This window comes from Leuciscus leuciscus (genome assembly GCF_965113295.1).
Source record: "Leuciscus leuciscus genome assembly, chromosome: 7".
In the NCBI taxonomy this organism is placed as follows: Eukaryota; Metazoa; Chordata; class Actinopteri; order Cypriniformes; family Leuciscidae; genus Leuciscus; species Leuciscus leuciscus.
In genome coordinates, this window is record NC_138731.1 from 31729741 (window position 1) to 31743247 (window position 13507).

The window sequence follows — 13507 nt, forward strand, 5'->3', positions numbered from 1 at the left end:
AGTGCATTACATAAAGCAGAAACATTTTAGCAACATTTTTACAGCTAGTTTAGCTAGGTAAACGATCGTTCAGGGTTCATATAATGCATAAAGCATATAATATGTACCATATTTTCAAAGTAAGCTCTATATTTGTTGTTATAATTGTTTGAGGTATATCAAATGTGACGTTTTCGTTTCCATACTATGGAAGTCAATGTGGCCCATCAACTTTTTTGGTTACACATATTCTTCAAAACATCTTCTTTTGTGTTCAGCAGAAGAACGAAATTCATAGAGGTTTGGAACACCTTGAGGGTGAGTAAATGATGATAGAATTTTCATTTTTGGGAGAACTATCCCGTTAAAGTTCTCAAATCGTTGTAGTAGCCTACACTTGAGGGCGCTGTTGCTAGTTTAGTGAAAATCCACATTTATAATTACACTTCCGTGAAAACTGCTGTATGTTTTTTAATATATTTCAAGGAATGAATGCACACTAATTTAAATTATTATAGTGGACATAATTGTTAGGTTATTTATGTAGTTTGCTGAGTTAAGTTTTAACCTGTTTCTAAAATATAAACATATGAAAGAAAACAGATAGGCCTACTAATCTTGTAGGTGATATTCAAAGAATATAAGACTAAATCAATATTGTGCACAGAATTCCTCCATATATTGCTCATATAATTCATATTTAGTGGACACTACCAGATTTTCTAAGAAGTAACAGAAACATAAAGTGGCAACTGTTGTGGAGTTGAACTTCGCTGTGAGAAGATCTAGTTTTCAAACCTCTTTCCCTCATAAACTGTTAACTCAAACACACACATTCAACATCTTACACCAACTGCCTACTTTTGGCTGAACGGGCTGACTAAAACGGACCCCAATCTTACACAGTTGTTTTTCTTTTTCATTTTGAGAACATTAATGGAATTTTCATACCCCCCCGGTTCCACCCAATGACCTAAACGTTTAAGGTGTGGCAAAGCAAAGTATGATGTTAAAAACACGAATCAGTCTTAAAGTGTATATTAGAGCTCTCTTTAATGACACTGTTCTCATAGAGAGGGTTTAGTTTTACCAAGGCAACTTGATGCCAGGGGAAAATCTGCAGAGAGGTGTTAGAGTTTTTAGCCCTGCTAATGGCCCTCGGGTTCTGTCTACTTTTCACATTGGGCTTGCATCTCGAGCAACCTCTCATTCGTCTGGTACATCAGTTGGCTCGTCACCAGGGTTTCACAATGTTCTTTTACTCTGCATTTCTGTGTGAGTTTTATGAACTAAATTCACACACTTCTGTCATGAGTTCTGCACACACATCAGGCACATAGAGGGCAGTCCAGATATCATTTAGGATAACATTCATCATTTAAGTGTTAAAAGCCTCATCTCAGTGTGGTTCTGCTGTCTATTTTTAGCATATAGACAATGTCTAATAATGGAGAATATTAACATAGCAAAAACCTGCTATTTTTGCTGTAAAGGCATTTGAAAGAGACTAATTTTGTCAGGGACGGTCCTTGAGAAACAATAAAATCTCACTTCAGACTTAGGGACCACCAGTATGCTTGATTTTCTTGTATAAAGATTATATAATATTATATAATATTATATCCTTAAAAAAATATTTATACATAAGAAAAAATAAGCAATTTTTTTATGAAGTGGAGTTTTAGCTCAATATTTATGAAGAATAAATGTCATTTAATTGCTTTTAATCACTAGAAAACCTTGAAATTACAGCATTTTTGCTTTGAATAATTCTTTTTATGTAACTTACTTTACATTTACTTATTATTTTATGTTATTTTTCATGTATCTGCTCAGCAGTGTTATTTTAGTAGCCTATCATTGAGATACTATTCTTTTAATTGATATTTTATATTTGTTTTTATATTTCCATTTTAATGTAGTATGTTTTTGACATTTATAATATGCATCTATGCATACATTTCCAAACATTGCAAACATTTTTGGAAAAATTGTTAATTGTTTGTCAAATTAGAGCAAGTGTCAAAATTAGAAACTCAAGGTTTGTTGAACTTTATCAGATCTTTCACTTAGAAATCAAATGTTATAAACAACAGAGCATGTGTTAATTCAATGACTGCCAAATAGTAAGTGAAGATGTAGCTAGCCTACTATAAAGTATATTATGGAACGCTGCCCTAGAAAAACACGCATATTACATATCCCTTTGATACACAACACAGATTGTCAATCAATAGTATCGGACTATCCCCGTTTTTCTACATCGGAAAAGTGATACCCCAAGCTTCTTTTCTTCCAAACATCTGGTAAACTCAAATGAGTAACATTCCTGAGGCTCATACGCATAGCTCCTCCTCTTTGAAAAAAGAGCGATTATATTTTGTGGAGATTTGAGAGTGCCTGATTGGCCACGACACCAGTCAATCAAGAGCTTACGGACGCGAGGGGCGGGTTTAGCGGAGGTTGTACCAGTATCAGGGGCGTTCCTTATTCTTGACTAACCTAACAACACACAGTGAGGTGAGGCGATCAACATCCACAACTCCGGCGTTTCTCTTCCATCATGCTGACACAGAATTCGCACATTTGGGGGTTGTTTTGATGCCCGTTAGTATCTGGTGACCCGCAATCCTTCCGCTCTACAGCATATCTGTTAACAAAAGTGCATTTTTGCACGTGTCAGATTCAGATAGTTTGACGCACGCTGGATCAATGAGAGAAGTTAGGTCCTGGCGGTGCTTTTTAACTTGTTGCGCGGTGATGCAAGTGTCCTATTGCGCAAGAGAATGATTCATGAGTCAGTTATTATACATATAATTTATTCTTCGAGCTATTTGACGGGCAAAAGTTGCTTTAGAATGGGCTCAAGGGACGAGATCCATTCTCAACCTGCCGTACAGTCTGCGCAATTAAGTTAAAGTGGACTACCAGAGCTACCCAAAGACGCAAATCAAGAGTTGGATGTGGACGTTCTTGGGTCCTAATACGTGCACCTTTAGAGTAAAATTATATTGATTTCCTAACCAACTAATCTTGGAGATGTCTTACGAGGACGGGGTGTGTGGAGATGGAGCTCCGGACTTCATCCCATCGAGAGCGATTCGATCAGGCCGGCGGAGTGGAGTCACCGTGCCGCTGGTGGAGCGCGATGAGGCGGCTCTCCTGGAGTCGGTGAAAATGGCACCGAGGAGGAGCAGCATCATTAAGGTAATAGCAGAAAAACACGCCTATGAGTTGTCAATAGTTTGGTAGTGTGAATCGTACACGATCATGTCAGTTTAAATGAGAATTCATATTGTGGAATAGAGTGAAGCGAGTAACCCTCAACATGTAAACAACAGCCTGTATCCTTGCAGTTCATACAAGTTATGACAGGTTCAGTTCTCTTGCCTTTAAAGGTTTGTGACTTGATCAAGGACGCAATGTTAAAACTTTTGGGGTTTGAACCTACAACATTTTAGTTACCAGACTAGAGTACAGGATGATGTAGCCCAGTAGTTCTCAACTGGGTTTGCTTTAGGAACCAGACGTCACATTTCTCAGACTCGGTACCAAAACTGTCTAGTGTAAACGTAAACAAAAATGTTCTTAAAGTCAAACACTGAAATGTTTAATTACGTTTTGAGGACGAGGGCATGTTATAGCCTACAACCTGTCCATGTTGACATTTGGCCATCCTCAGGTAAAAAGTTATTTCTGGCTAAATAGTTTGAATAAATGTATAGCATTTGATATTAACAACATTTTCTGGTCCATTTTAGAAGAAGAAATTATGCTATTTATTTTGAAAATTATATAACTAACTATGAAATTATATGGTTAATCACATTTTATTTAGTATTGTTTTCCCCCCGCTGTAATCTAGAACAGACTTGTAACCCATTTCACAACCATTGGTGTAGATTCATCTCAGAATTCTGAGATAAGCATTCCTTATGAATGGAAATTATGTTGACAATGTCCATAAATATAACTCTGAGCCCATTGGTCAGCATTACAGATCTTTCCGCTGTGCCTTGAATCCTTGAAGTTGAACCTTTAACTTGATATTTAATTTCTTGCTGAATTCACACATTCTTACCTGTGAAATCACATGATAGTAAAAAAACTACAAGGGAAATGCTGTCATGCCTTTAGAGTAATAGTGATATTGCAATGAGTTGATGTTCCGATAGTCCTATCATTTACTTGTCTATCCTTTACATAGGGTTAAAACTTTTTTGTGCAGGTATGATTTTACAAGTCACTAAATCACTAGTCATTAAATTACATATAACCATAGACATTTGGTCTGCTTTACTTGGATGGAAGCATTTGTGTCCCCTTTGACACAAAAGCAGTGAAACGAAACGTGCCAGAGGCCGTTTTCCACAGAATGGTTGTTACAGTATGTAAACTGCAAGGCCATTGTGACCTAAAGATTGACCTGAAACAATTGCATTTTTGCACGAATAAACCAGACAATGACTAAAAAGAGGTACATGAAAGGGGACTCAGCATTTATAATCATCCCTAAAGAGAAAATGACGTCAACAGGTCAGATCAACAGCCAGACATTTTTGAAACACACAAATGCCCTTAGGGTCTTGGGTTTACTAATGCTTTAGATAATCATTGATCCAGTGTTGTGGAGTAACGCAGCAATGACTCTCCATCAGTGCTTTGCAATGAAGGTCAGCCAATTATCTTCAGCATGATTAGGTAGAAGGATTACGGAGCAAGCCAACGGGGCCAGTGACTGACTGAGGGACCTCCAGCTATGAGACACTGCATACGTACCAGTGACTGTTGCCACATTGTGACACAAAATGTTAACCCTGCACATTGTGTTTGAGACACTGAACATTGAGACATTGTGTTTGAGTGTCTTTCTCATATGTATGATGTAATTTAGTTGTTTAGACATTAGATTTTGCATTTGTGACAAAGATGGTGCCACTCTACGTCACACGACTGTACTTCATATTTGGGTGCAGCCCATAACCCAAGTTCAGAACACTCTTAAAAAATAAAGGTTCCAAAAGAGGTTTTTCACAGCAGTGCCATAGAAAAACCATTTTTTGTTTCCTCAAAGTAAAGGGTTAGGGTTAACCCTTTGGGTTAGGGTATTTTTACTTGGTGTGAAGCACATTTAAACATTTTAAAGAACCTTTTCCCACGATTAAGAACCTTTTGTGTAATAGACAGGTTCTATGGATCTTAAAGGCTCTTCATGGAACCATAGAACCAGTAAAGAGTGTACTCGCAGGTCTTGAATAGACTGTCTTAGTTCAGTGAGCAGGAAGTGGCACTGGGTAATTGACAGATGGCAAAGAAGCTGATGATGTCAGTGACAGGCACTGTCGATAGAGCAGAGAGAGGGGGCAGCGTTCATGTGACTCAGCCCAGCCCGGGTTCTTGGTTCAGTTTGTTTCAGATCCAGTATGTGAGTAATGTTCCCTGTCCTCGGCCAAAGTACACAGCCCTCTAAGACAATGTCCAGAGCCATCATTGTTTTTTAAATGGATGCAGAACTTGTTGCTTACACCTATTTAATACAGAACTTGTTGCTTGTTGCTCTCTCTGTAAAGTAGTGCATGCGCAAGAGGTCCCCCCCCCCCCAATGCACTTGACTGAGATGAGTAAAAACAAATAGATTTGTGATGTAACTAATTGATAAAGTTTCCCAGATTAATCATATTAAGAGTTTGCATTTGTTGACAGTATATTAGTGTGGTTCTCAGGAGACAATCTGGATAATAGCCACTTGTTGACCTGCTGTTTTGGAAGGTACTTGTGCTCTCATGGTTGAATAAAAGAAATAAGAGGCCTACATTTCATTTTGTGTGGACAATGGAAGAGGTGTTGAGTAGGAGTGTGAGTAGTACTGTGTCCAAATTTTACTCAATATAAGTCCATTAAAAGTATCCATGCAAAAACATAAGTGAATGCAAAAATGATTTGTACTTAATTATTTAAAATGAAAATGTTTTTGTTAGCTCTTGAAATCAATCAACAGATTTTCTAGATCTTCTAATCTAGAGTGTAGATATTCTGGAGTTTAGAGTTTCTTTTAGAGGTAAGTTTGATGCACATTTTTTAAGTAACCTGTTATTCATTAGATTTGATTATCTCTATAAAATGAAAAAATTTTGTTGGAAATTTACAAGTACAAATAAAATATACATATTCTGTGGTACTTGAGTAAAGGAAATTTCACAAAACTATATAATATAACTTAAGTATAGTAATGAAGTACAGTTACTACGTTACCGATAAGTGAAAACCACTGCGTTTTTATGAGGAAATAGGAAACCACTCTGTGAATTTGACAGTGAAGCTTTAGTGAGTTTTGACAGTTGAGCAGAAAAACAAACTTGGGGAAGTTTAAGTACAGAGCCCTGGGGAACACCTTGCTTGTTTTCTCAGCCTCATAAGCGCTTTTCGTTTAATCAATACTGTCTCGACCACAGCTTAGTATTGTGTATCCATTACAGTCTTCCACACAATCTCTACCTCCCATTTCACCTTATTTGCTGCAATTCAAGATTCTCTCATTTCCTTTTTGTTCTTATTTGCCATTTTCTGCCAAACTCCGTCCAATGTTTTTCTCTCCCCTCACAGTTTTCTCATGAAAAAAATAAAAAATAAAATCTCACTCATTAAAGATGGGTTAATTAAAAAAAAATGTATTCTGTCATCACTTCCCCCCTCATGTTGTTCCAAAACAGAATTACTTTTTTCTTCCGTGGAACTCAAAATGAGACGTTTTGAAGAATTAACTAGTCATTGAATTTAAAGGTGAACTAAGTAACTTTTTTTTACCTTAACTGAACAGCTTCGGAGTCATTGGAATGGTTATATTACTTATTTCGGGTTGAATGGTGGTCGTTTCGCACCCCCCTGGTGCCCGTGAGCGGAAAATACGCACTTGCAACTTTGAGCCTCTGCGTCAGGAAGTCTCGCGTGATATCAGGTCTCGCGATGTAAACAATTGCTTTACGGCCAAAAGAAATCTGCTAAAATGCTGTCATTATTGCGCTCCCTCACGCTGTCCGAACCCGAATGAAGAAGACGTTTTAAAGAATGTCCCATCTGCTTTGATGTCGTTGATCTATAGCCTCTGGTGTCTGAGAATCACCAACGAGTTTTTACAACAGTGTTGTCAAATATCTATTCCGAAGCTGTGGGGGGAGCTCTAGAGAGAAACCTGCGAGCAAAAAGCGAGAATACAGCGAAGAAATCCCGAAGCTACTGAGTGCTGCTTTAACAATCTAAATTATATAGATATTAAACACTTTGAAAAAGCTGTGAAGAAACCCACAGGCCCCATCTTAGGATCCATTATGCATTGTTGTTCACCAGTTTGACATGCTTTTTGATCTTTTTGATCACAGTAAACTTTGTTCTACAGTGTTGTGCTCTGTTCTGGACAGTGATTGTTTAGAAAGCGTCACTGGCTGCTAGTCAAGATCAATGACAATGTAGCTGCTATGACACTGTGTAACTTTGTGTGACTGACTTTGTGGTTAAGTTGGCCTGAGTATGTGAGTTTGACGTTGTCCTGAAGGCAGACTGGACCCTCTGTCCTCTAGTGTCACTCAGATACTGGTGCCACAATCCACTGGATGCTGTTATCCTTCCTATCTGACACAAACACTCATCTATGTCTCTGGGTCCTCTCTTGTGATCACACGGTCTAGTATGTGTTTTTATGTGTCTGTATTATATAAGTTGGTTTATGATCCAAATCTACGTGGGGTGGGTGGCGACCACTAGGTGTTTTATCGCTCTCAGTCTGCGTGTCAATTGGGAAGTATACACAGTCTTTTATAAGAAGATGCAAATTTTGACATTTCACAGCCCTTTTCCTGTGTGTATTTCAGTGAATTTGGCTCTGTTTCCTAGTAGTACCTCAGGTGCCTACATCCTGAAGACACTCTCATTAACTTTTTTCTAGCTTTTCAGTGCTAGATGAATACTGGACAGAAAGTTTGCCTTGTTTGGCCACTTTGTGTGAGTCGAGGCTTGTGAAGAAAAGGCAAACTAATGCCAAACTTAGTTTTTAGACAAATTGCCAAAAGCTGAAGACTATTGTGAAGTTCAAAACATCATTACCCAAATATTTTAGCTAGCTGCCCTTGGTTGTGTCAGCATTTGATCATTCAAGTAGCATTTTACTGTTATCATCACTTCTTTGTGTGAAGACAGCTGGAATGCAAAGAAGTCAGGAGGAGATACAGAAAGAAATAGAGAGAAGCTCTGAGGTAAAGGAGTGTGATAGCTGAAGGAACTATAAGCTTATAGTTTCCTGTTTAGTAACACCCAAACCACAGCTGATGTTGAGCTTGTCTGGTGCTAGAGCTGCACGACTAATTAAAAGATTGTGATCTCGATTCAAACACCCACGCGATTTCATTCCTAAATGACAATGATTCGCCTGCATCTATTAAACCTTTCGAAAAAATCATACCGAAACATTTAAATCTGCGTTGGCGCTGCCACTGATTCAGAGAAATCAGTTATCATGTGTATGATTTAGCTTCACAAACAGTCTTTTCAACCACACAGTATTGTTATTTCTGCGTTAGATCACTTCAGATTATCACAGAAGTACTCTGATAAAAGTTTATAGTTTGGATATAAACACTGATGTCTATACAGTAATGATCAAAATAGAGCAAATCAGCTTTTAAAAGTAACTTGGCGCCTCAAATAACTATTGTATCGATTACATTGTTATGCCACCAGGTGACGAGTGGGTGTTTAAAAAATGTATTTGTCATTGAATCATTCATTTACAGAGATTTGTTAAATGATGATTCATCCAATAATGAAACCAAATCTTTGGCCCTGTCCCAAATGGCACCCTAAGCACTCGCGGTCTTCCTACGAGTCCGCACTTTCATGACGTAACGCCGCTTTGACTGTCGGGAAGAAGTCTGCTGCAAAGCTCGCGTCAGTACGGGCTCTGCAAAAGTACCCTTGAGGGTGCGTATCGACCACTCGCGAGCACCCTTCTGAAACCTAAAATGACAAATGGGACTCCCTACGGTCTCATGGATTTAGACACTCGCACGCAGCAGCCATTTTAAGTCCACAAGACCAAAAGTGCCTAAGAAGTGTGCAATTTGGGACAGGGCCTTTATGAGTGAGTCATTGAATCATTCATTCAAACCATTAATTAAACATTTTAAATAGACTGCAGCATTTTATTACATGTTATTTTGTTTAGTTGTCGGTTCAGAATCGTGATCTCTGTTAGAAACAAAAAAATATGATTCTCAATTTATCCAAATTCGTGCAACCCTATCTGGTGCACACTTTTACTTATGATCACCTATCTCAGAGTACATCTGCGTTCTGCACTGTACTTTACTGTATGTTCCCATCACAATAACAATGGTATTCAAAGAGGGGACTTTAGGGGATGGAAGGCAGAGGCATACTAATGTAAGAGCGTGACTCTGAACAGCAGTGAAAAGGGAAAGCCATGCGTGCTTAGCCGTAGACAGGAAGTACAGTACAACAGATTGTATGATAGCATGAAAATATGAGCAAGCTGAATGAGACGGAGGGGTGTTGAAATAGATGTTTGGTAAATTTCATCACTAGAGCAAGTTTTACTTTAGGGTGGAGCTCGGCATTTGGGCACTCAACTGAGAGCAGCCGAATTAGAACTTCTCCCCTGGTCAACCACAGCCCACAGGAAAGTGATCTTTGGCTACTGTTAGATGTTTGGGGCTGGGACACTGAGATATGTTCACAAACACGCTGTCTTCCGTGATGCATGGTAAACAAATGAGGGATGAGGTGACTTGAAAAAGACAAGTATATCTATTCAGGTTCTTACATTGTTGTGCATTCAAATCTTGGATGAAGTTCTCACCCTGTCAGGGTGAAATTTACTCTGTTATTCCAGTCTGCAGTTTGTCATTGAAGTTTCCCAGCCCTCCCTGGGCCTGGCACACAGGGCACAAGCAAGAATCTGAGAAGACTGACTGAGACCCTAGAGACAAATGTTCTCAGCATGCTAGATGACATGCTCATCAAATGTTCAGTGTTTTTAGTCACTGAAGCATGTAGGAGTTTTTAACAAATTAGAATTCAGCAAAAAAAAAAAAAAAAAATCGCATTAAAGTCAGAGTTTTCAAACCGCTATTAGTATACACAACCGTTCACACGTTTTTGGAGACCTTTGCTCACCTAGGTCGCATTTTTTTTATTAAAAACACAGTAAAACAGTAATCTTGAGAAATACTAAAATAAACGTTTTCTATTTCAATATATTTTATTAAGTCATTTATTCCTGTCATGGCAAAGCTGAATTTTCAGCATCATTACTTTTTCAGTGCCACATGATCCTTCAGGAATCATTCAAACACTGTGTCCTAACCAGACACGAATCACAGTGCGATGAGATTCCAGCAACACGCAATTTTTCTGTCCACACCAGATGCGACATGACTACGAGATGCGACAAAATCAATCAATAATCACATCCAATAAGAAGAGTGTGTGGGCGGAGTCTCTCTGCAAGCCAATGCACTCTCAATGAAACATAATTAAATTCATAAATATTACACCATTTTAACATTATTGAAAATGTGTACTGAGTGACTGAAGCAATCTTTGTCACAGCATAGGCTTGCATGTTCACATGGAGTTGACAGTATGAACGTTCTTGTTTCCTTTAATTTATTTTCAAGATCTGAGGTGAATTATACATTGTCAAAAATCAGGCCCCCAGAATATTTTGTTGTATGAATGTCTGAACATGCAATATGTCAAAAGATAGAACAGTGTGTGGGTGGAGTTTTAAAACAACAACAACAACACATTTTATTATTATTTATATGCTGTTTAATATTGATGATCGCATTATTATGCATATGCATCTGCTTACATATGATATCATTTGTTTCTGCTTCTTTTTCACCTGTGTTTTGATCAGGAAATTCTGTACTCTTTCAGAAGATGCCTAATAGCGCCCCCTACCGTGAATAATACCCCCCTATAACAGTGAAAACACGGAAAGCCGTAAAAAAAATTCGGCAATTGCGGGGAAGCGTTTTATCACAAATGACAAAGTTAATAAAAGACATTTCTTTGAAATAGAAATCATCCAATCATTAGAAGTGTCTTTACTGTCATTTTAGATTATTTAAATGCAAGTTTTAATTCAAAAGAAAATCTTGCTGACCCCAAAACATTTGAATGGTAGTGTATAAAATATTCTGCATGTATCATTGTGAAAGTTGCAGAATGTATAGGCTTTACATGGTCTTGTCTGGAGATTTAAAAAAATGGATTCAATAACAATGCAATGCATGTAGTTCTATCACACCTATCTCATGGTAACATTTGTAATATATCTATACTTTTGAAATGTGTATTTTATTTTCTATCTTGGCCCTAGACTTCTATTATAAGTGCTTTACAGTCAAATTCATGCTCGTTTTGTTGTTGTATGATTTTGTTGTTGACATAATTGCCTAAATAAATATAATATTTTGAAGGTGACTTATACCAAAACAAATGTAAGTTGTTAATTAAACCGATTGTTGTGTCTAGTGCAGGCGTTCTACAATCTTTCAGCAAGAGTGTGTCCAAGAATATTAAGGGCAGGCCAGCAAGAATGTGATATTGAATTCTGAATTGCGATGATTTCATTCCAACCCGCCATGGAAATCACTGGCACGCAGTTGGGCTACCATGGCAACCGATGGCCCTGACACAATCCACCTCAGTGTTCATTGACATGCAGAAAGCGGTTTTATAGTCTGGGGTGTGGTCACAACTGTGTCAGATGAGGTCTACACAACATGCACTCATGTTCTTGTTCCTCTCTTTTAAGCACGGTCTGGCGTGTGTCTCTGTGGGAATGTGATACTTCACTTTGGAAGAATTACAAGGAACACTTAAGAGTTCCGCAGAGTTTCACCCATATGCACTCCATCAAAAGGTCTGTCCTCTTCCTGTGAATAACAACAGACAGAGAGATTCTCCATGCACAAGCACTAATTTCCTACTTGAAATTCTTATTTTCATTCCTCCTTCCACAGATAAAAGCAGCTTTTGGTCCTTTGACAGTTTGAGAGAGTGTGTTTAGGTACAATTGAGGCTTGCTAAGAGAGGTGAATCCTGAACGCAGTTCCTGTAACATGATTACATTTCTAATCGTCTCCTCATCTACTCACCGTCTCTAAGCAGCAGTGAAAGGGGAAACGAGAGGAAAAGGTGGACAACCAGAGGCAGACATTAAAGCATTCAAATTAGAATATATTCCAGGTTAAATACAATTTAATACAATTTGGCATGCAGTGGATTACCCTAGTTTGTCCCTCAATCTTTAAAAACATACAATCATTGTGTGTACAGTAATGCTCTTACAATGTTTGGGAAGGACATAGCTTGGGAATAAACAGTAATTTATTATTACCGGTACAAAAAAGTTCCTGTTCACCCTGTTTGGGTTTATTTTTTGATAATCTAAGGAATCTATGGAAATTTAGAAAAAATGCTATCAGTCAAATTCACCCTTGTGTTTTCTGTTTTTGGCCTACACTGTAGAGCTGCACAATTAATCGTTAAAAGATTGGGATCTCGATTCAAACACACACGCGATCTTATTTCTAAATGACAAACATTCAGATCTGCTTTGGTGCTGCCGCTGCGCCAGAGAGAGCAGTTGTCATGTATAGGTATGGAACAGCTTAACAAACAGTCTTTTCAACCACACAGTATCGTTATTTCTGTGCTACAATCATTCAAATCATCCCAGAGGTGCTGGGATAAAAGTTTATAGTTTGGATATAAACACTAGCAATCAAAATAGAGTACCTTTTGCAAGTAACTTCACGCTTCAAATATATTGTATCAATTGCATTGTTAAACCAGTAGGTGGCGACAAGTAACTGTTAAAAATGTATTTGTCACTGAATCATTCAAGAGATTCATTCAAAAATCTAGTAATGAAAGAAGTGAAGCCTTTATGAGTCATTGAATCATTCATTCAAACAGATTCTTTAAACAATTAATTCAAATTAATTAAATAGACTATAGCAATTAACATTTTGTCAGAATTGGTAAGAAATTACATGTTATTTTGTTAAGTTGACTGTTCAGAATTGTGATCTCTACATTAAACCAAAACCAAAAAAAAAAAAAGAATCGTGATTCTCAATTTATCTATTGTGCAGCTCTACACTGGTGACTTTTCTCAGGTGTGGGTAGAGTGTCTTGTTTTCATTTGTCATCTCCTCCTACATGATTTTGTTTGGCAGTTGTATCTTGCTGCCTCTTCTTCTATTTTTTTATTTTATTTTATTTTTATGACGCATGGCAACCATGCGTGAAAGGTGAAATACTGCCACCTACTTATACTGGAGGGTCAACCAGAAAGTTACTGGTCATGGATTATTTACGATATTATTATGTGTAGTATTAACATGATATCTATCTATCTATCTATCTATCTAAAAAAAAAAAATCACGGTTATCATTAAAAGCAGTATATTGCGACATCTCTAGTGATACCATTTGTTAA

The 13507-nt window shown here is 37.7% G+C and overlaps 1 protein-coding gene across 1 annotated transcript in view; it reads left to right on the forward strand.

Annotated features, from left to right (window-relative positions):
- The first annotated feature begins 2467 nt into the window (after positions 1–2467).
- Positions 2468–13507, forward strand: part of plcl1 (phospholipase C like 1) — a 60093-nt gene continuing 49053 nt past the window's right edge. The window contains exon 1 of the mRNA XM_082176526.1: positions 2468–3186. Coding sequence (XP_082032652.1) covers positions 3019–3186 — 168 coding nt within the window. The 5' untranslated portion in view covers positions 2468–3018. The remainder of the gene's footprint in view (positions 3187–13507) is intronic.